Here is a 23,336-nt window from a genome sequence, read left to right as displayed (position 1 = left end):
TCAAACTGTTTTATGGCTCTGTGTATGCCCCTCTACTACCTGAGACAAATTCACTTCTCTGTTCTACTTCTTTAGGTCCTACCCTGTCTCCAACAACATCCTATTCTATAGTACTATGTTATTAAAAGTAACCCACTGTGATATTTCTACCCTATAATTCAAGAAATATCATTTGTATTTTTAATAGTCAGTTTTAAATCGGGAAAAGATTTATAAAATCCATCTGGGAGTGAATATGTTCTTATATTCCCTTGTTCTATATCAACTCAATAGCATCTTCTGGGGAGAAAGTAAAAATACAATGTTAAAATACATAACATCAGTCACTCAGATCAAGACCTTGTTTGTCAGATTTCATAAAGGCATTTCTTGGGAAGACAGTGAACCTAAAAATATACTGCAATAGAAGTACAAACAGTCCATCCATTATACAGGCACAATCAGCCAACAGGGTGACAATGACTATATGGGTGTAGGCATACATATATTTGGTTCAGAAAGGGAAAAATCAGCCAAGAAATTCATTCTGATTTTGATGCATGAGCATATTGTTACCTGAGGGAGGTTAGACACTATAAAATAAGAGCAATTCTAATCATCTTCTGAACCTTTTGACCACTAATAATTGGGTACTCAGCTGATGATGGAGAACAACTTTTCAGGCTGATTAATAGGTCATGTGTATAGAAAAGGCACCCTTTATTCATAAAACAATTATGCTAACCCTCTAATTTTTTCAAAGATTATGAAATACTGTAGTCTTTGAAGAACATAGGTTTTGGTTGCAGATGGTGTTTGTATATTACTTGTCAAGCTCATTAACATTTTTGAATTTCACATATTTTATCCTTACAACTCACAAGAACTGTAATATAGGAATTATTACTCTCCATTTAAAGGTGGTAAATAAAGATTCAGAAGCAATTTAGAGGTCCACCCAAGGTCAAAGATCTAGTTAAGAAGAGACAGAGGCTTAGAATTTTTGATTTCCTGAAGCAGTGCTATTTTCAGAAACTCAGCAAATATTTTTATAGTTCATAAAAGTGAAGAAAATCTCTTCTTCAACCTCATTTAGTTCATTTTAGATATTCATATTGGCAATACAATTTTAGCTTGTGCCAATACAAATTGAAAAGTTGCTCATTTTCCTAAGATCGATATGCTGAGTCAATGTTTGAATGTGACTAAAACAAAATTATTAAAAGAATTTCAGTGCATGGCCTGTGTAAATATGATGCCCAGAGGCATCCACTTTATGACCATGACGAGCAACACGTGACATGACTATGTCAGTGAGCATGTTGAACACCAACTCTGCCTGGAAGACCAGCAGCAGCAGGCCATAGACTAGATTTTAGTGGCTTACACTTTTTACCAAGTATAACCTAGAATGCAAAATTTATTTATAAGTCACATTTTGGACACACTCCTCTAACTTTTCAGTTTGGATATATAGAAGGGTATGAGGGTAGCTTATTTGCATAAATGGGAATGTGGATTAGGGGAGACTCAAAGATGTGATCTCAAAAGCAGGAGAAATGCTAATGACTAACTAATGCTCCTGATTATGGAAGATACTTCCTTTCAGATAACAGATCTACAAACCAGCACATTAGTAGGAAACTAGAGAGGAAGGATGAAGTAGCCAGGACTCGAACAAGAACTCCAGTATGGTAAACTGTCCTACCAAGAAGTGGCTTAACCCACTATGCTGCAAGTTCCCCCCCCCCCGCTAAGTATTATTTAATTGCTTACTTGAGTTAGACCCATTGCAGCAAAGATATTTGACCAGCACTACACATGCCACCTAACCAACAGTTTATCTTAGCTTGACATGGTCATGCAATTAGCAGGCTGTTATCAGCATAAGCAAAGAAAAAACACTACCAGCTCAGTTAAATGATATTTTGGCCAGTTTTTCACCTTTTCTGAGCTGAATTATGCTGAAGAAAGGTATTATAGAGGAGACTTGTGCATCAATTTAAAAACTATTTTATATGATCTCCAAGGTCTCTGCTAATCCTAAAATTCTGTGATTCTATCTTTCTACACTTTATATTACTTCAGGTTTCTCATTTTTGGCTAAAGGGAACAGAAATTTAGGATAAACTTTAATCAACAACTGCTATCATTCTTAAAACATGAGTTTATTTTTCTAAAATCAAAACATAAACTTCAGTAAGACTAAAATTAGAACTTAGAAATAACTAGTACAAAAGGAAGTAAAACACTTAGGCATTGCCCTTGAACTTTTGCTCATAATGGGGAAAGAATCTTTTAGATCTAAAAACGAGAAAAAAAAAAAAAAGCTAAATGGCTTCCACAAAGCACTTGAAGGATTAATATCTGTCGTCTTTGATTACCCCATGATGAAATATTATCATATAATCCTATAATTTCTGCACCACTTATTTGACACTTCAGCCTTACATGAACAAACTGTCTTTGAGCCAAATGTATTTTTTATGCATATGTGAAGCTGAGAAATGCAAGAATTTTGATCCCAGGGTACATCAACCACATGTTCCATTAGTGAGAAATTTTGACTGAGTAAAAGCCAGGAAGAACAACTTGGTGACCTTGTTCCCTGAACACAGAATCATCAGATCTAATATTTGGCTTCTGTCTGGCTCAGTGGTTCAACCAATATAATTATACTCCTATGGTAAAACACGTTTAAAAATTTACCACACTTTATATATATTCCCAGAAGATCACAACTTGAAAATATTTTAATTTAAATATCAATTATTTCAATAATTTTAAAAAAGTGTCACATTTTGTCAAAGAAAAGATCTTTGTAAACGTGGGTGTAAATTCAACTTCAAACTTACTTTACTAGGAGACTTCATTTGTTGACATTCATTTGGCAAATACAGTTTCAAATCAAATGTTTAATAATCCAGATTTTCCTGTATATACATGTTTATAGTGAGATAACTATCTATAAAAACTTGTTTATGCAAATTAATAACATATATTACCAGAGCAATTGCAATAAAACTGGAAATGTTTTAAGAATGTAGACAATAGTACTTTATAACAAAAAAGTTCAAAAAATAAAATATTTCTACAAGTGGTACCTACAAGTGTACTTCACGAAGTTCATGGAAAATAGAATTAAAATATAAATTTTTCTGGTGCAAAGATTTGTTGAAATTCCTGCAGTTTTTTGATAATACACATTTTCCATAAACTTTTTTTTCAGATTTATTTATTTATTTGAAAGTCAAGTTACACAGAGAAGGAGAGGCAGAGAGAGAGAGAGGTCTTCCATCTACTGGTTTACTCCCCAACTGGCCACAATGGCTAGAGCTGCACCAATCTGAGGCCAGGAGCCAGGAGCTTCTTCCTGGTCTTTCCAAGGACTTGAACCATCTTCTACTGCTCTCCAGGCCACGGCAGGGAGCTGGATCAGAAGTGGAGCAGCTGGCTGGCACCATGGCTCACTTGGCTAATCCTCCACCTGTGGTGCTGGCACCCCGGGTTCTAGTCCCGGTTGGGCCGCCAGATTCTGTCCCGAAAGCTCCTCTTCCAGTCCAGCTCTCTGCTGTGGCCCGGGAAGGCAGTGGAGGATGGCCCAAGTGCTTGGGCCCTGCACCCGCATGGGGAGACCAGGAGGAAGCACCTGGCTTCTGGCTTCAGATCTGCGCAGCGCGCTGGCCGTAACATATGAATTAAACAGTCAACAACGAATTAAAACACAGTAGGAATGCAAGACTGCAATATCTGAACTGGCTGCAAAAATAATGTGATTATTTTAGGCCACTTCTGGACCAATTTGATCAATCACATTGCCTTAAAAATCTCTGGACATTTTTCCCAAATCAAGTTTTTCTTCTAAGTTATTATTGGTAAAAGGTGTGATGACTTTGAGGCATCAATTAATATAAATTGGAAGCTAGAAAAGTATTAATTAAACTTGACACTTTGATTATTTAAACCTTCTATTAAAGTTGATTAGTCAGAGCATGTTGATAGCCTGTTCTTCAAAAATGACTGATGATATCAAGCTTTACTGACTTTCTCTAAGTCTACTATTTCCAACTCTTCTGAACAGAAGGAATAAATGAAGTGAGAAGAACACTGAAACAAATCTAATAGACAAACTGACTAATCTCAGACCCCCAAGGTCAAAGCAAAGCAATTCATTTCTTGGCTTTCATCAACACAAGACATGATTTATCAATCTAAGAGCAGGATTACAAACATTATACATCTCAATGATAGGTTCTTTGCACTGTAGAACTTTTTAAACAATGACAGATTGCACAATCCCCACAAAAGTAATGTCACAAGGCAAAACTCATTATATTTGCAAAAACACTTTGAGTTCTCAAAACAAATGTATACATTATAAGCCAATATAACTGCACAAGGGAAAATAACATTTTAAATCCAGGTCTTTGGGATTCTATCACCTTCATGGTCCAAAAATTTAGACATTCGTGTCCCTTAAAACACTCTTCTGATTGTAATATTCCCAGTTAAGGAGCCAGCTACCATGTGATGGGTAATTATTAAAGTCATTCTTCTTATGTTATTATAAATGTTCAATAGAAATAATCAAATCTCAAAGATTGCTTCTTCTACAAATCCAAAGTGACTCTTGGAAAGCATTATAAAAAAAAAAAAAAAAAAAGACCCTGAGCAAATTTCCCAACATTATAAATATAATCACATCAGCAGAAATTTTGTTAAAATTTATTTCTCATGTTACAACACTTAAGGAACTGTTCTATACAGTGTGTTTATAATAGTAGCTCTGAAATTCTTTCATGGAATAATGTTAGCTTTCATGAATTTTTTTTTTTAATGAAATTGCATGGGGGCCAGCGCTGTGGTATAGTGGGTAAAGTCACTGCCTGTGATGCTGGCATACCATTTAAATGCAGGTAAGTGTCCCAGCTGCTACAATTCCAATCCAGCTACCTGCTAATGACCTAGGAAAAGCAGAGGAAGATGACCCAAGTACTTGAGCCCCTGTCATCTATGTGGGAGACACAGAAAAAGCTCCTGGATCTTGGCTTCAGCCAGCCCAGCCTTGGCCCTTGCAGCCATCTGGGGAGTGAACCAAAGGATGAAAGATCTCTCTCTATCTCTTCTCCTCTCTCTGTAACTCTGACTTTCAAATAAATAAATAACTCTTTTGACAAAAAGAAATGAGGATAGTCAACAGAGATAATGAAAACTTACTCTGCTTGCATTCTATATATTTTAAATCACATTGCTATTTTCTCTTTTCCAAATTAATTACTTTTTCCATTGGGTCACAATTGTAGGAAAATTGTATTGCCCAGGTGGAGGAGGATCCTGAAAGATGTTGTATGTTCTGCTGATGATTCATTTCACGAGCTGCCAGAAAGTTGCATGTTGCAGCACACCTGGACACAGGCTCCCGTGACTGATTGCAAAACACATTTATCTTGGCACATCACAAAGGAGATGTAATCATAATTATTCTCTCTTGTAGTTAAATGTATTTTGGAGCTGTGTCTACCTACAGAATAATACAAATTGTACATCTGAAATAGAGCCACAAAATTTTAGGATCTTGATATTCAGTCCTTAATATTTCCCAAAGCTTTTTCTGTGTTTGAAAAATAAAATTCAGCTCTGAATAACTTAGGATGATGGTAAATTACAAGGAATGCCATTTGAAAAATTAAGACATTGATGAAATTGCTCAAAACTCTAACTTTTCTTTGGTTTTAAAAATATATAATAATAACATTAACTTTTACATGAAGGAGACTCTGTGTTTTTTTGCATACTTTAAATTTGAGGAGATAAATGTGTTGGCTAGGTTTTACACAGTATCCTCCATGGAAGAATTGAATATTTGAATAGTTAGAGTAAAAGAACACAGATTCATCAGCAATGTCTTTCTTCCCTAAAGACTAAGTAGTTACTCATGTCGTTGATCTTAAAAGTCTAGAAATTCTTAATCTCGCCTAGAAACTTCTTTAATAATATTTGAAATTCAAACTACTCCAGATATATTTAATGAAGTAGACAGGTTCATGATTTCCAGAAATTGAAAATATTTCATTCAGTATAACCAGTGGATAATAATCTTTAAGTAAAATTATATTTGCATTATTATAAAACTCTTCCATTTAATGTTTCCCCTTTAAAATTAAACTGTTTTCTCTAAATAATAAAAAAACTTCAATAAAGGGCCAGTACTGTGGCATAGCAGGAAAAGCCAGTGTCATATCCCATATGGCCTTCAGTTCAAGTCCTGGCTGCTCCACTTGTGATCCAGCTCCCTGCTAATGCACCTGGGAAAGCAGCAGAAGATGGTTCAAGTGCTTAGGCCCGTGCACCCACATGGCAGACTGGGAAGAAACCCCTGGCTCGAGGCTTCGGATCAGCCCAGTTCAGGATATTGCGGTCATTTGAGAAGTGAATCAGTAGTTGGAAGATCTCTCTTTCTTTCCCTTTATCTCTGAGACTCTACCTTTCAAATAAAATAAATAAATCTAAAAATAAGACTTCAGTGAAATCTATACAAGGATAAGAGAATTCATAAAATGAATATTAACTTCAGTATTGAAAGTATTGTAGAGTAGATTTCAGTATGATGTGTAATAAATGTTCCTATTTTTTCAAAAGTACTGAAAAAAGATAGTTGCTTGGAACATTGAAACCTAGAAAATCCGTCAACATCATGGCTGCTCAGTATTTTTCTACCCTAAATCATGGACCATATCAGTCTGCAAAACCAAGGCTCTTAAATTGGGAAGGAGAGAGAGGCAAGTAAGAGAATCTCACTGCATTGTACTCAGGTGGAATACATCAGAAATTCAACTTGGGCTTTAATGGTATTAACAGTTTAAAAATGTTTAATATGTGAATACCCAATAATATTGCACATGTAGCAAACAAAAACTATACTTAAACTGTTAACAATATTAAAAGAGAATGTTTATATCTATGCTACTTCTATAACATATAATAAATTATAATAAATGTTACACTATATCATGTCCACAAACATCCAATTTTGACTTTTTTTTTTCACAAGAAACATACTCACTAGATTTTAGTAACTGGTTTCTTTAAAATATTTGAGATTTAGGTTAGTCATAAACTACAGTAATTTCTTTCACATAGTGGAAATTAAATAAATATTTTATGTAAAATATGGTAAGTCCTGTCTTCTCTCCACGTTGCCACTTCGACACTATTTGAAAAATCTATAAAACCAGGCCAACCTTTTTATCTCTGTAATCAGTGAGCTTATGGTCATAAGGTAGTTAAACATTTGCAAATAACTTTTTTTTTTTTTTTTTTTTTTTTGCTTATTTGACAGGTAGAATTAGACAGTGAGAGAGAGATAGAGAAAGGTCTTCTTTCCGTTGGTTCACCCCCGAAATGGCCGCCACGGCCAGCGCTGCGCTGAACCGAAGCCAGGAGCCAGGTGCTTCCTCCTGGTCTCCCACGCCAGCGCAGGTGCCCAATCACCTGAGCCATCCTCCACTGCCTTCCCGGGCCACAGCAGAGAGCTGGACTTGAAGAGGAGCAACCAGGACTAGAACCCAGCACCCATATGGGATGCTGGCGCTGCAGGCGGAGGATTAGCCCAGTGAGCCATGGCACTGGCCCCCATTTGCAAATAAATTTTTAAAAAAATTTAAAACTTACAACATTAGTTCCTGGTATTTGTTCTCTACCCACACTTTGAATTGTAAACATGATGATATAGCTATAAATTGGCCAGAGGTTTGAAGAAAGCAGCTTTTCACATATTATATTACACATCAACTTACCTAACAGTTGAATCAGACACTATGAAACATCACTTCAACCTCAATTGCTGAGTTGTGTGTTCTAAACCCTAACAATCCTGGTACTTGGCCAGATCTAATCAGCTATCTCCCAATACACTTTGTACCAGAATTTCTTAGTATATTTTAATTTGAATTGTCAACCCTTAGGCATAATCTCTGATGTCCAGACTATTTTATATTGACTCACTTTCTTTTGGCTGTTCCTTCTCTGTTGCTCTCTCCTCCTCTTCCTCCTCTCCCTGCTTCCCATCTCTCCCCCAACCTCCAAAACATTTCCTCATTATTTGAAGCTCATATTATATCTACCTAGATATACTTAAACATCTCCTCCTTTCATCTCTGCCAAAGTGGATAACCAATTGTAGTATTATTACATTGTTATATTTGTTTATACATTGAACTCATTGACTGGACACTGAAATACTTGAAGACAAACCTTTTCATCATGTAAGATGTTCCAAGCATAACGGTTAGAATACAGAAGATGCTTAATAAAAGTGAGGTGAATTAAATAACTTTAAAGTCTGCTTCATATTTTACTTCTTAATACTTCCATCTTTTGCCTATTTTTATGTTACTTTTCTGTGCAAATAAGATGCTTATTCATGAATAAAAATAAGTTATTTGTCTAAGTTAATTTTAGAAATATATAAATCATCATCAAATCACCAAATTATCAAATTATTACCTAGGAAGAAATATTAAAAAACATAATTCAGGTCCAAAACTTTGCAAGTTTCTATAACATTCTGTGAGTATTTCTAAGCTCTCAGAACTAATTGCTCAATAATTACATCAATTCCTTTAGTTCGATAGTTATAAAAAATGATATATGATTATCATTCAACATTTTGAGTCTCAGCTACAGTTGTAGGAGTCTATGTTAAGTTATACATACACATTTATAAAGGATAGTTTACCTAAAATGTAACTATTCTTTTATGCTTCTGGCTATAAGGAAATTTAGTATTGAAGATGGACTATATAATTAAGTTATTTATATTTACTTTATAAAATATCAAATAATTTTATCTGCATAAGACAATAATGATGATAACAAATTCAACCAGCCCGTACTGAGCTCCTTCTTCAGGTCCACTTCTTCAACTATGTAATCTTAAATTTTACTCCACATAAAAATTACCAAGTAAATATGGTTACTTACCTTTCTGGGTTTTCTACTTCTTCAGTAACAAAGTTGAGGTAAAACCTGAAAATATATAAATTAATTACAAACCATTAATGTATTTTACTATTGTAATACAATGTTACACATTTTAAATATTTAAAATTAAAATCAGAATTATGAAAACATCATATAAAAAACTTTTGATGTGATGAAAACTCCCACCAATGATCTTCATATTAAACCACAATTGTGGGATGCTTCTTATGTGTCAGACACCTGGGGAAATAAGAACAGAAAGTCCATAGACTCTCCACAAGGAGCTCACGGTTTACACAAGGGCCTACAGAATAATGTGATGCAGTACAGGAGCCAGAGGGTAGTCCAGCACAGCCAGGTAGGTCAAGGAAGGTTTTCCTAGAGGCCACATCACCAGCTTGAGCCTTCAAGATTGCTGATCCTCTAGCCCTGGTGATACTGCAATGGTGTATTGCTGCCTGAGCCTAGTATATGAGCACAGAACTGTGACAGAGGGGTCATGCCTAGGAATATGAGCAACAGTTTAGAATTCTGCAGGACAGGTGTGGCCAGGAGAGTGGAACAGAATTTAAGTATGAGATGATCTGCGACTCCTGGGAATCCAAATGTTAGTGATACAGACAAGTCAATCAAAAAGTATGACAAAAGCATTTCTTGTTTTAGGGAACTGTTCATAGCTTCCTAGATATAAACACAGTTACACACAGGAACCAAAATAATGTAAATTATAATGCCTTGTACTTTTCAAAAATTTAGGAAAGTAAATTTTGAATGTTCTCTCCACAAAAAAATGGTAAGTATGTGAGGTGATAGATATGTCAGCTAGCTTGATTTAATTATTCCACATTTTATTTATGAATCATCACAGCCCATAAATACATGCAACTATAATTTGTCAACTTAAAATTAAAAATGGAAAATTTTAAAAGATGATAAATTTTCAATTTGCACTTCATCCTTTAAAGACATGGTTTTCCAACATGTGTCCCAAATAACCTCAAGTCATAAGAGGATGAAGTTATCATTTCTGTTTTCTTTTTGTATATGCAGCCAGTTGATTTTCAGCATATTGCTACTTGTCACACCATAATTTAGTAACAAAAGCACCAGAAACTTTCAACACGTCCCTAATACAGAACACTTTACTGGAAATTTCATGTGGCTAGGAGCATTCTCGGCTTCAAATTCCATAGTACTGCAAATATCATCCCAATGTCAGGGCCCTAGAAAAATTCAAAATCCTTTATTCCATCTGTGGCTCTACCAGTCCCACCCATGGGTGACTACTACCTTGCATCCTTGACTTTGTTCTCCAGATTAACCCCACTGGAGCCCTTTTAAAAGCTCCACAGTTCTCTCCTAAGTTTCCATATGTGAACACTGAGGCAGACTTAATCTTCAAATATATAATTGTGGCTAATCAGTTTATAAGAATGGGAAAACCAAGGGTCATGATTGGCAAGAGCTAAACACATAAAGACAAAGACCTTGCAACCTCTTCATTTCAGTCTTAGGAAATTCTCACATAGTATAAAAGTAAAAATTTCAATATATTTTGTTATTTTTTTAGAAGTCAAAGTTACCCTTTTACATAGATACATAGGAGCATAGGTATACAGGGACAAAATTCTACAGTCTAAAACCAAATGACTGGAATATGAATCTGTCAGATTGTAAGATGCTTAAAGTATCTCACAATCTGAAACTAAGATAAGGAAACCTGTCTTGCTCCGCCTTCATGAAAACCTCAGCTCAAGTCACAAGTAGGCAGCAGATGTTCAAGGTGAAGGTGTCCACAACTTTAAGGACTGTGGTTTATGCAGAAACATTTGAAAAGCTGAGAGGACAGTAGTAATAAGGGTGATCTAAAACGTTAGTAGCCAAGGAGGTTTTTTTAATGACTAGAAAGTTAAGTTTCAAAAAAAAGAGGTTGTAGTTATACTAAGAAGGCAAACACCAATCAATACTTTATCTGGAATATGCACTCAGAGAAATCTGTTATAAGCCTGAGGCAATGGGAAGTAAAGGAAGAAAGTGGAAAAAAAAAAATCACACGCACTGAGAAACAGGAGGGTGCTTCAAAGTTTATGGAAAAAGTGGAATTAAAAGATGTTTATCTGGCAATCACTTCTCGGTCAAGTGTAAAGATGTTTATATGGGTGCAACAATATTAAAATCCAGGCTTTTTTTTTTAATCATATGCATGTTTGATGAACTATTTGAAGACTCTGTATCTCTAGGCTTCTCATGTCCAAAATAGCCAGTTTCCTCATAATAATTGTTTTAGAAATTGGCCTTTTCCAACAATGTTAAAGCAAGAAAGGAAATACATGTATGAAAAAACACACAATTTCAAATATTTGCCATAGCTCCAGAGAACAGAGAAAAGGAAAGGGATTGGGGCAGGGTTGGGGACAGGAAGGAGAACGCTTCTTATTTTAGTCCAAATGTTTACATCCTGTGGGAAATACACCTTCATGCTCTCCTAGTCTCCAGCAATAAGTCGGTAGTATTCTCTCTGGTTTACATCTCCTCACAGCCTCTAGAGAATGTCCACAAGATCTATTGTTGCAGCTTTTCCATGATTGTGCATAAAAGACACTGCGATGCTGGCAATGCATTCCAATTCCCAACTCTGTGACTTATTTTTAAAAGAAGCTTATTCTTTAGATTAGATTTGACACAATGGTACAAAATAATCCCAGCAGGTGCTTTAGAAGGACAAAATCCATGGAGGATATGATTTAAAAAGGAAGGGGAAAAAAAGACACTGAAAAACTATTTTCTATCACACAGTTATAAAAAATAAAAATCACACCAAGCAGCATTTAGCTTTGGATCAGTAGATGGGACTGAAATTGGTTGAGTTCCCCAGGGCCAGAGGGGGAATGGTGTATGGATTTCTCTGAATGCAGACATTGGCAATAATATTAAAGTTGTTCTGACCCAACTCTGTGACCTGGCTTTGTTAATGATTTCTTTTCCCCTAATCATGTTTCTGTGAAGGAGTTTTCATCATTCTAGAAAGGTTCTGCGCTCCTAACAGCCAAAAGCTTACCCTATTCAGATTCCCCAAGGTTTGCTGGTGTCTTTTTCCAAGGAGTTGAATGGCTCATAGAGCAAGGTCTCCAGGACAACAGTGGTCTTGCTGCTTTTACTTACAGGCTAACAGGCCGGGCAGTAGGTTCTGATGACTGGCTCTGCTTCACTGCTGTCACACTCATTAGCAATGTCTCAACATTATTTTTTTATTTTGTTAAATATTATCCCAGCAGCAGCCCTGGGAATGGAGGTTCATTTCAGGTTCATTTATAGGCCCCCATGAATAGTTCTACAATCCTGTCTTTTAATTAGATGGTGAAAGAGAGAGCTCAGAAAAGCAGGGAAAACACTAGGAGAGTGAATACATGCTCCTCTCCTTGGGAATGCTTTTAGCTTCCCTCATTTCATTTACAACCAGATAATAACTTTTGACCTGGAACACCAAACCAACTGACTAGCTTTTCTAAACACAGCTTCCCTTTTCTAAAACTGATGGCCATAGATTAACAACCTATTATTTCTACTTCTTCACAAAGCGGCATTCAGGTAGCACAAGGACCTGTTATAGAAGCAGTTACTTATCTGTCCCCTACAAAAGCCAGTTGTATCAGATAACATTCCATTTAAAATCCGAGACTTATTTTCCAATACTGTGATTGAACTCTCAAGAATATAAGGAAATCAATGGTTTCTTGATCTTTAAAATAGGGAGTAGACATGAGGATTATAAGGGTAAAAGTATAAATAAAGGTTCACGTCAACTGCTTTTAGCTTGTAAACAGAATTACATTTTAGGCTGAATGGCAATAAAATTCACTAATAAGATAATTCAAAATAAGTAGAGTCTTTATGCACCAAGAAATCTATCGGTCCTCAAAAGCCTACAGAAGTGGAGACAATTTGCTCTACTTTAATAAAGCAGGTGACCTGAATATTCAGTGCTGGGTAGAAATATTTTTAAGATTCCATGGGAACAGACGCATGGTACTTGCAGGCAAAAGAAACTTCATTCAACAGAATTAATCAAATCCCCCTTGTGACCATCTCCACATTCCACATTCCTGATTGAATATTGCTGAGTTCCCAAGGCTTGGCTGCAGCTGAGAGCTTTTGCTATCCCCCAGGCCCCCCGCCCAGACTTTGCTCTACATCTCCCAGTGACCCTTCCGTAGCTTGGCTGCTGCCCCAGGGCATGGAACTCTGATCCCCACTGAACAGCCACAGAAGAATTGATTCTGCTTCTCACCCTGTAATCACACTTCGTTCTTTTCTCTGTCCAGCACTACATTGTGCTTTGGACAAAAGTAAAAAGACTTCAAACGCACTGAGTGATTCAAAACTGAGGCTTACACACAATGGCTAAGAAAATATTCTGGGAATATATAAACATTTTTCAATCATCTCCTTTGAGCTATGATTTTCTAACCTTCAAACATATTTTGTTTCAAAGCCATGTTAAAATTTTAAGTTCCTACACCCTCGTAAATCTTTTCTGATGCTATATTTTCATAATTCAATAAGATTAATAGGGTACACATTCCACTTATTTTGAAATATATCTTTATGTTCCATGCACTCTTTGGAAGGTAAAAATCTAAAAACTAAAAAAAAAAAAAAAACAAAACCAGGAAATTATGTTTGTGTTGGAAGTATATTTACATAATGTTTGAGATAGTTCAGTTTCCTGATTTTATGTCTAGGCTCATAGAACATTCTCACACCCCAAACTGTCTATTAGTCATATAAGTAATGAAAAAGAAATATTGCTATTATTTACTCCAAAACAGTTAACGTTAATCTTACTTCAACGATTTTGATGTTTGAATAAAACTTTTCTAACCAAGAGGCTTTCTTGCAGCAGCCACTTCAATTAAATCTTATTAGGTATATAAAATTTAGTCAGGAAAGGATTATTGCTATTCAAGTATCTGAGTCAAGCAAGGCATAAAAACAGAATTCCAATGCTTTAACCAGAACAGTAGATATCACAGATAGATGTCTATCAAAAGAAATGTATGCAAAGCATCACAATTTTAATCATCTTTTGTTTTCAGATGTGGAGGGAATGTTAAAGACCTTTTAAAGATAAGGGCCTTTGAAATGCAACAGATTTTCTACTACTACTGATTTTATTATCTCAGCTTCTCTTTCCCTGCCTGGACAGCACCATTTTACCTCCTAAGGCCACTTACTTGTTTATCAGAATTATTTTCTTTTCATGGAAAGATCAGTTAATTACCATGTGTCATTTGTCATATGTGTCAGTACTCTTGGAGCTTTAGCTGGAAGGCATGTTGATGAGCAAAGCACTAGTCTTTGATACCGCATGGCACTATCCTGTTCTTACGGAAACATGCAAAGGGGATTCGTACTCGCTCTTAAAGCCTAGAATTTGCTTGCTTTTTATGACATGCAGCTAAATTGTAGAATCTTCTTTACTGAGTTGGTTCTCAGAAAACCAGAGAATGGCTTGTTGAACATTTGGAATTGAGGAATCCAAAAGGGCTATGGAAGTTAAGATCTACCTGATCTTCTCCTGCCCTGCTTTCTCCTGCTTCCCTTTTTCATGCAAGCAAGTGGGAGACTAGAATCCCTTTCATAAAGGGGGTCACCAAAACTAGAACTCATCTCCCCCAGAGCAAGTCCTGAAGTCTAGAAATCTAACTCTAATCTATGCCCAGCCACCACCATCTTCCTGTGTTGGAGTTGGTCATAAAGAAATTTGCTGACCTACCTTATCCGATAGTAAGTTATAAAGTCCTCATTTCAGAGGGATCCTACCCCATTCCAAAGAGGAAACAATGCCACATAGAGAGGCAGAGAAGAACCTAAATAGGCAAGTCTGGTGGGTTCTCTGCCATCCCATCTCCAACATCGTCTTACTATTACCATAATAGTTTTCCGTGGGTCTTTGGGGCTTCATTTCATAGGGCTCCCATGTCACATAAAACTTTGATAACATGAATTTTTCCTGCTGGTCCCTTATTACCTTGTTTCTGGTATAAGAATGTGGGGTGTGGCCCTTAAAATGAGTGAGAAAAGGTATTATATCTTTCCACACCTACTATTAGGAATCTGGGTTGTTCATTTTCATGTGCACAGTGATTGGCTTCATGGAGGGGATCACACCACATTTTTCTTTTCAGGTAAAGCATATCACACTGGATGGTGGCTCAACACTTACCTAGCACCTGCTTGATACTTAAAGAACTGGAAGGAATTCATGAAGCATACAAATGAGCAGAATTACAGAGATCAACTTACCAGCCAGCATATGCGTACATTCCATAATAAAAAGCCAGGGGCAATCCCATAACACTGGCATCTCTCCCTGAAAAGGCATCTTTAAAGTGCTGTGTTTGTCCTGCAATTAGAATTGAGACATTTTAAAACTTGTCAAAGAATTGGTTATTATTTTTGTGCTTTAACTACAAACACAAGAGAAAGGGAACAATAGGAAATGAAATTTAACTCTAGATTTACTCTTCTCATTGCCAAGTTTCTCTGTTAATACTGTATCCATTCTAGAAAAGGAGTCTCAAAACCATTGATTGTCATGAATGCAATTTCACATTTTGCTTTTAATAAGGTTATAACCAAGAAGAAAATGCATTAAAAAATCATTTGAAGATGCCTCTACTATGACAATGAAAAAAAGGCTAAAGGGGCCGGTGCCACGGCTCAATAGGCTAATCCTCCGCCTGTGGCGCCAGCACACCAGGTTCTAGTCCCAGTCGGGGTACCAGATTCTGTCCCGGTTGCCCCTCTTCCAGGTCAGCTCTCTGGTATGGCCTGGGAGTGCACTGGAGGATGGCCCAAGTGCTTGACCCTGCACCCCATGGGAGACCAGGATAAGCACCTGCCTCCTGCCTTTGGATCATCGCCGTGCGCCAGCCGCAGCGCGCCAGCTGCGGCGGCCATTGGATGGTGAACCAACAGAAAAGGAAGACCTTTCTCTCTGTCTCTCTCTCTCACTGTCCACTCTGCCTGTTCAAAAAAAAAAAAAAAAAAGGCTAAAGGATTTTCTGTAAACTGTAAATGTGGGGATGGAGACGGAATTCTTAAAAATGAAGATAAGGGTCTGTGTTCTGGTGTAGCAGGTAAAGCCACAGCCTGTGATGGGCATCATAAACCCATACAAGCACTTGTTCATGTCCCAGCTGCTCTATTTCTGATCCAGCTGCCTGCTAATAGCCTGGGAGATGGCTCAAGTGTTTGGGCCCCTGCCACTCAATTGTGAGACTTAGAAGAAGCTCCTGGCTCCACAGCCTCAGCTATTGTGGTTATCTGGGGAGTGAACCAGTGGATAGAAGATCTCTCTCCCTCTCTTTCTGCCTCTGTAACTCTTTAAAATAAATGAATAAATCTTTTTTTAAAAAAACTGAAGATAATGCATTATTTATGCTTTTTTAAAGATTTTATTTATTTATTTGAGGCAGAGTTACAGACAGCAAGAGAAAGTCAGAGAGAAAGGTCTTCCATCTGCTGGTTCACTCCCCAAATAGCCACAACGGCCAGATATGGGCCAATTCAAAGCCTGGAGCCAAGAGCTTCTTCCGGGTCTCCCACATAAGCACTTGGGACATCCTCCACTCCTTTCCCAGCACATAAGCAGAGAGGTGGATTAGAAGAAAAGCAGCTGGAACATGAACAGTTCCCATATGGGATACTGGTGCCACAGGCAGAGGCTTATCCTACTATGCCACAATGTGGCTTCTGCTTATGTTCTTAAAAATGTATATATGAAACACATGACTTCTTCCTTCCTAATTTGCATCCCTTTGATTTCTTTTTCTTGCCTGGTGGCTCTGGCTAAAACTTCCAGAACTATGTTGAATAGCAATGGTGAGAGTAGGCATCCCTGTCTCAGTGGAAATGCTTCCAACTTTTCCCCCATTCAATATGATGCTGGCCGTGGGTTTATCATAAATTGCCTTGATTGTGTTCAGGAATGTTCCTTCTATACCCAGTTTGCTTAGGGTTTTCATTGTGAAAGGGTGTTGTGTTTTATCGAATGCTTTCTCTGCATCTATTGAGATAATCGTATGGTTTTTCTTCTGCAGTTTGTTAATGTGGTGTATCACATAGACTGATTTGCGAATGTTAAACCATCCCTGCATACCAGGGATAAATTCCACTTGGTCTGGGTGGATGATCTTTCTGAAGTGTTGTTGCATTCTATTGACTAGAATTTTAGTGAGGATTTTTGCATCTATGTTCATCAGGGAAATTGGTCTGTAATTCTCTTTCTATGCTGCTTCATTTTCAGGTTTAGGAATTAAGGTGATGCTGGCTTCATAGAAAGAATTTGGGAGGATTCCCGCTCTTTCAATTGTTTTGAATAGCTTGAGAAGAATTGGAGTTAGTTCTTTTTTAAATGTCTAGTAGAATTCAGCAGTGAATCTATCCAGTCCTGTGCTTTTCTTTGTTGGGAGGGAATTCATTACTGATTCAATTTCTGACTTGGTCATGGGTTTGTTTAGGTTTTCTATGTCTTCATGGTTCAATTTAGGTAGGTTGTATGTGTCCAGGAATCTGTCCATTTCTGCTAGATTTCCCAGTTCTTTGGCATACAACTCTTTGTAGTAATTTCGGATGAGTCTTTTTATTTTTGTGGTGCCTATTGTTATATTCCCTTTTACATCTCTAATTTTATTGATTTGGGTCTTCTCTCTCCTTTTTTGTGTTAACTGGGCCAATGGTGTGTCGATTTTCTTATCTTTTCAAAAAACCAGCTCTTAGTTTTGCTGATCTTTTGTAATTTTTTTTTTTTTTGGACTCAATTTTGTTGATTTCTTCACTATCGTTATTTCTCTTCTCCTACTACTTTTGGGTTTGGTTTGCTGTTGTTTTTCTAGATCCTTGAGATGCATTGATAGCACATTTATTTGGCCCTCAACTGTTGCCTTCAAGAATGTGAGTTAACAGGAAGCTGGAATTGTAAGTGGAGTTGGGACTCAGGCCCAGGCATTCTGATATGAGCCCTCAAACCACCATGCCAAATACCCTAAGAAAATCATAATTTTATAGTAACAGAGCAAAGATACCCATTTAAATACTCTTGAAAATGTTAAAGCTTACTTTAAATGTATTAACATTCTTAGACAATTTCTGAATGCGATCTTTGGAGAACCCTGCTCACATTAAGCATTGATAATATGAATACTAATTATAACTTTATTATAATTACCAAACAAATTCAAGAGATGTGTCATGACCTCTGATCTCAAGGAATCTGCATGACAATAACACTTGGGCAACCAAATCCTGCCCCACACACATGATAAATAATTTGTAACACTGACTAGTCTATGCTGCCACCCATGTCACAAATTAAACAAAAATGAAAGAAAGAAAGAAAGAAAGAAAAGAAAAGAAAAGAAAAGAAAAGGAAAGGAAAGGGAAGGAAAGGAAAGGAAAATATGTTTTCAAGAAATAATATATCAACTTCAGAAATTTAAACTAGTACTAAAGAAAGGCCAGTGAATCAAGAGTTTCTATACTGTTTAAATTCTAAGAAATTCTTTACAGAAGACAAAAGAGTGAGCCCGGTAACGAAAGCACCACACAGATTATTTTGCCTGCATTCCTAATGAATAAGATAGAATAGAAGCTGGCCAGCTCCATGGAGGCCAAGATGAATTAGAATAGCAAGCTCTTCACTCCCCTTCAGCAAGAGCCACAGTGTTCAGACCCATTGTACTTACTTGAGCTTGTTGAGGTGGCTGGATTTTATGAAAGTATTTAGCCAGCAGGACCCTAAGATCTCCCTCAAGGTTTATTAAATGGACACCAGCAGCTCCCTTTCCCCAACTACAGAGGGACAGATCTTTCAGTGTTTGTTACTGTTTAATGCCAACAGCGATTATTGTGCTGAGCTCTGGCATTTCCTTTTACTGTGTGTAATTCTTCTCATGCAACGTCATTAAGTTTCTCTATAAATTCCCTTTCTTGGACCAGACATTATCAATGCAAACACTAAATACTTAACATGCCCAGGTTATATGTCATCCCTTTACAATTTCTTCTCACTTTGCTATATCCAACTATATTGCCTATTGCCAATTAAGTATCTCATGTGGACCTCTTTCTCTGCCAACAATTTCCACTGAATCCATGCAATTACAGGTCTGCCTCCCTAAAACAACTAAAACTCTAAATACCATCACCTTTCAACTCCTTTTCTCATTAAACAGTATACTCTGTAAATCAGATAATACCAGAAAATGTCATATTCCAATAAAAAAACAAACGTTACATTAAACTAATATTAAAACTCCCATTTTTACTATCTTATTTGTTTATAACTATCTTACTTTACAACTATTTTATTATATGTAGTGCTTATGAATGCTAGTCCCATATCTCACTCCCGTTCTCAGGAAACCACTCTCTAGATAAAAGCAATAATAACCAGACAGTAAAAGAATGATTGGTGTGGCCCACACTGTGGCATAGTGGGTAAAGCTGCCACCTGCAGTGCTGGCATCCCGTATGGGCTCCGGTTCCAGTCCTGACTGCTCCACTTTCAATCCAGTTCTCTGTTATGGCCTGGGAATGCAGTAGAAGATGGTCCAAGTCCTTGGGCCCCTGCACCCACATGGGAGACCTGGAAGAAGCACCTGGCTCCTGGCTTCAGATCTGCACAGTTCTGGCCATTGCAGTCAATTGAGGAGTGAACCAGCAGATGGAAGACCTCTCCTTCTTTCTCTCTCTCTTTCTCTCTCTCTCCCTCCCTCTCCTTCTCTGTGTAATTCTGACTTTCAAAAATAATAAATAAATCTTTAAAAAAATGATTGGTCATCTTCCTTTACTTTCCTGTTATTATCTCTTCTTTATTACTATAATCAAGAAATTTTAAAGTAGAAATAAAAGGACATACTTATCTGTAGCTAAAACCAAATGATAGATTTATTTTTTCCAGTGTAGGTTTTTACTCCAAGATTCACTACTAGAGAAATCATCGATGCCTTATTTTTTGCTTGGCCCACTCTTAATCATTTTGCTGCCATTCAACCATAAATATTAACTTACCCCCAATGTGGCAGCCTTTCATATCAATTAGATGACAGTAGAGTTTAACTTTCACAGGCAGAGACTAATTAAGGATTCTGCTAGTACAAGCAAAAGTTAATGTTAGAAGAGACCAAAAGCAGATACGTATTTTAAAAAGCATTTACTTTTCAGTCCATACCTTTAATTAACTGCATAACTCCAGGGACTATAATTATCAGAATTGCTGTGAGCTTGCAAAAGGTTAGAAAAATCTGGATCCGGGCACTCCAGCTGACACTCATGCTATTTAGGACCATCACTGCAGCTGCAAACAAACAGAAGAAGTTACAAAAGGCAAATCCTCATTGACATGAGGACATCTTGGGTCCTTGTCACCCAAGGGTAATCTACAAGCCAGAAGTATTACCATTGCCTAGAAGAGTTTTAGAAATCTGAATCTCAGGCCCTGCTCCAGACCTAATGAATGAAAATCTCACTTCAACAAGGCCTCCATATGATTTTGAAAAGCTTGGATAAAGCTTCTAAGCAGTATGAATTACTCTCTTGTTCTTCGCATACATTGCTAGAATGAGTATATATTGTAGGACTCTGCTGGTCAAAAATATCTTCTAGCTAAATCCTGAAGCCAAGCCAGTGTGCATTCTGATGACTATGTTTGACACATTAACTTGATATAGCACCTCCATAATGGGACACCTGCAGTATGGACCACTCTCAAGGAAGGATATGAAGAGTAGTTGAGAGGGATCTTACTTTCCACCTCCAGGGCTAACCTTACCCAGCACTCTTTTTTTAGTTTTCTTCTCTGCTTTCTAATGAGTTCATCAAGCATGACTTTTAATCTACCCTAGAAGTGTAGACTTAATTAGTCGGTCTACAGTTTTCCCAAGCAGCAGTTAGAATCACCCTTCCTGCCTGGGCACCATGAAAACCTTGGGAAGGAATAAGGCTATTCATTTCTGTATTGCTAGTTTCTAACTCAGAACTAGGTAGACAATTGACACATTTTATTGAATTAATGAATGAACTGATCCTCAGAAAAGCAGGCACAAAAGAGAATAGTGATGCTCTAAGATTTTTCCATTCTTCCTGCTGGGATGAGTGAGGTTATTCTAGACAGTAGATATCAACTTTATTCTCTTCCCAAAATCTCATGCTTAATGGAAACAACAACAATAACTACAAAATACTGCCACACTTATGACAATTGCAGGTATTATCTACAACCTTCACTTTTTATAAAGTGTCATTTTCTCCAAATATTAAAACTGTGTGAAACTATGTCTCAGAGGATGAACATAAACACAGAATTTTTATAATTCAATTGTAAGTTTTCCTTAGGTACAGCAATAAGAGTTATCTTCACAGTTTCCATTGCATAATATAATCACTAGCTCATTTTGGAATTTATATCTCAGTACAGAGGTGGGCATTCTGTATAGGGGTAAAGATGCCCCTTGCAATGCCTGCATTCCATATCAGAGTGCCTGGGTTCAAGTCCCAGCACCACCCCTTATTTCAACTTCCAGCCGATTCATACCCTTGGGGACAGCAGGTAATGACTCAATAGTTGGGTCCCTGACTCCATGTGAGAGACCCAGACAGTATTCCAGGCCCCTGGCTTCAGCCTGACCCAGTTCCAGATGTTGAGGGCATTTAGAGAGTGAACCAACAGATGGGAGATTTCTCTCTCTCCCTATTAAGTAGATAAAATAAACAAATAATAAGATTTCAAAATTAAAAAATAGTCAAATGTTATCAACACATCATATAAAAATGGGAAAAATTTTTAAAAGAAACTAGATCCCAAAATGGAGATTAGTTAAGATGTATACTTTTAATGATTCATATGCAAATATTTAAAATCATGATGCAGTTAAATTACTACATGAAAGAGTGTTCATATATTACTAATATAGTAAGTTATGCAGAGATGAATGGATAGATCCATTGATCAACTGATCTACTGATAGACTCAAAGAGAGAAAGGAAAAGATCTGAAAGACTATTTACCAAATCATTAACAGCAAGTGTTTATGGATGACAGAATATTAAATTTTCCACTTCTAGTATTATTTTTCTGCACTATTTAAATACATTTTATGATGAATATATAACATGTTGATGATATTGTTGGCAATACTGAATTTCCTCCTCTTTTATTCATTTTAGTCTTTCATAAATGAAGATCTGTATAGCATCAGAACTATAGAAAATGTGTTACGTGAACTGCATACTTGAAATGTGCTTAGATTTCTTACAAACAGAAAATGAAGGAAGCTAACTAAGCAAGACAATGGATACATTAACTAACTTGGTTGCGGTCATCATTTCACAAAGTGTATGTACAACAAATCATTACATTGTATACTTCAAAATAACATGATTTTATTTATCAAATATGCTTCAATATAACTGAGAAGTTTTTAAATAAATGAAGCAATAGAGCAAATTTCACTTTTGAAATAAATTCAAAGATGAGAAAAACTAAAGAATCAGAAGATGCCACACGCAGTCATAGAGGATTATTAACGAAAAAATATTTTGAAGAAGTAATGGTGGAAATGATTAAAAGGTTAGAATACTGAATAACCTACACGAGAGGCTAACGGAGGATATTTTATCTATGTTCAAAGCTAAAAACATGAAAGGATAAGCCCATTGTCAACAACAAAATGTGTTACTTTATTAAGAATGAAAAATAAAACAAAATTATTTACCTCTCCCCAATCTAAAGCACTTTTATGTTGAAAATAATTTAGTGCAACTCAGCTGCCCTCTTCACCATCCAGTGATTTCTTTTCTATGTGAAAGATTGTGATAAATGAGTCACCATGAGAAAATTATTTTTTAAATTAAAGAGTTTCAACTTTGGCAAGAAAGTGAAAAAACTGGTCTCATGTTCCCACCAGGAAGAAAAGAGCACTGTTTTGCTTCAGCTAGACCTTTTAAAATCCAAACTAATTTCTATTTTTGAAAGTACTGACAATAGAAAAGAACTATTTATACAGAGTGGAAGCAAGAAAAAGGAAGGAAAGAGGGCAAAAAGAGAAAACAGTGAGGTGAGAAGGTAGAAAGAAGAAAAGGAGGAAAGAAGGGGAAGAAACAGGAGGAAAGGAAAGAAGAGGGGAGGGAGTGAGGGAGAGATACAGAGAGATCTTATTTGAGCAGACAACCATCTACGAATTTAAAAAGAGGACACAGGGTTTCCTACTTTCAGGAAATATATAAATATATGATGCCTACTGAAACAGAAAAAAAAAAGTGAGTATTGGGGCCTTCTTTTATGTGTTAAAATTTTTTCTTAGACAAACAGA

The 23,336-nt window shown here is 36.6% G+C and overlaps 1 protein-coding gene across 1 annotated transcript in view; it reads right to left on the bottom strand.

Moving 5' to 3' along the window:
• The window catches only part of SLC7A11 (solute carrier family 7 member 11), an 84,941-nt gene that overhangs the window by 45,475 nt on the left and 16,130 nt on the right, over positions 1-23,336 (bottom strand). The window contains exons 4-6 of the mRNA XM_062199609.1: positions 20,198-20,323; positions 15,268-15,367; positions 8,962-9,006 (exon numbers count right to left, since the gene is read on the bottom strand). Of these exons, the coding sequence (XP_062055593.1) occupies positions 8,962-9,006; positions 15,268-15,367; positions 20,198-20,323 (271 nt within the window). The remainder of the gene's footprint in view (positions 1-8,961; positions 9,007-15,267; positions 15,368-20,197; positions 20,324-23,336) is intronic.

Source organism: Lepus europaeus, chromosome 8, assembly GCF_033115175.1.
Source record: "Lepus europaeus isolate LE1 chromosome 8, mLepTim1.pri, whole genome shotgun sequence".
In the NCBI taxonomy this organism is placed as follows: Eukaryota; Metazoa; Chordata; class Mammalia; order Lagomorpha; family Leporidae; genus Lepus; species Lepus europaeus.
The sequence above is the reverse complement of the archived record's forward strand: the minus strand, read 5'-3'. Positions and strand labels throughout refer to the sequence as shown.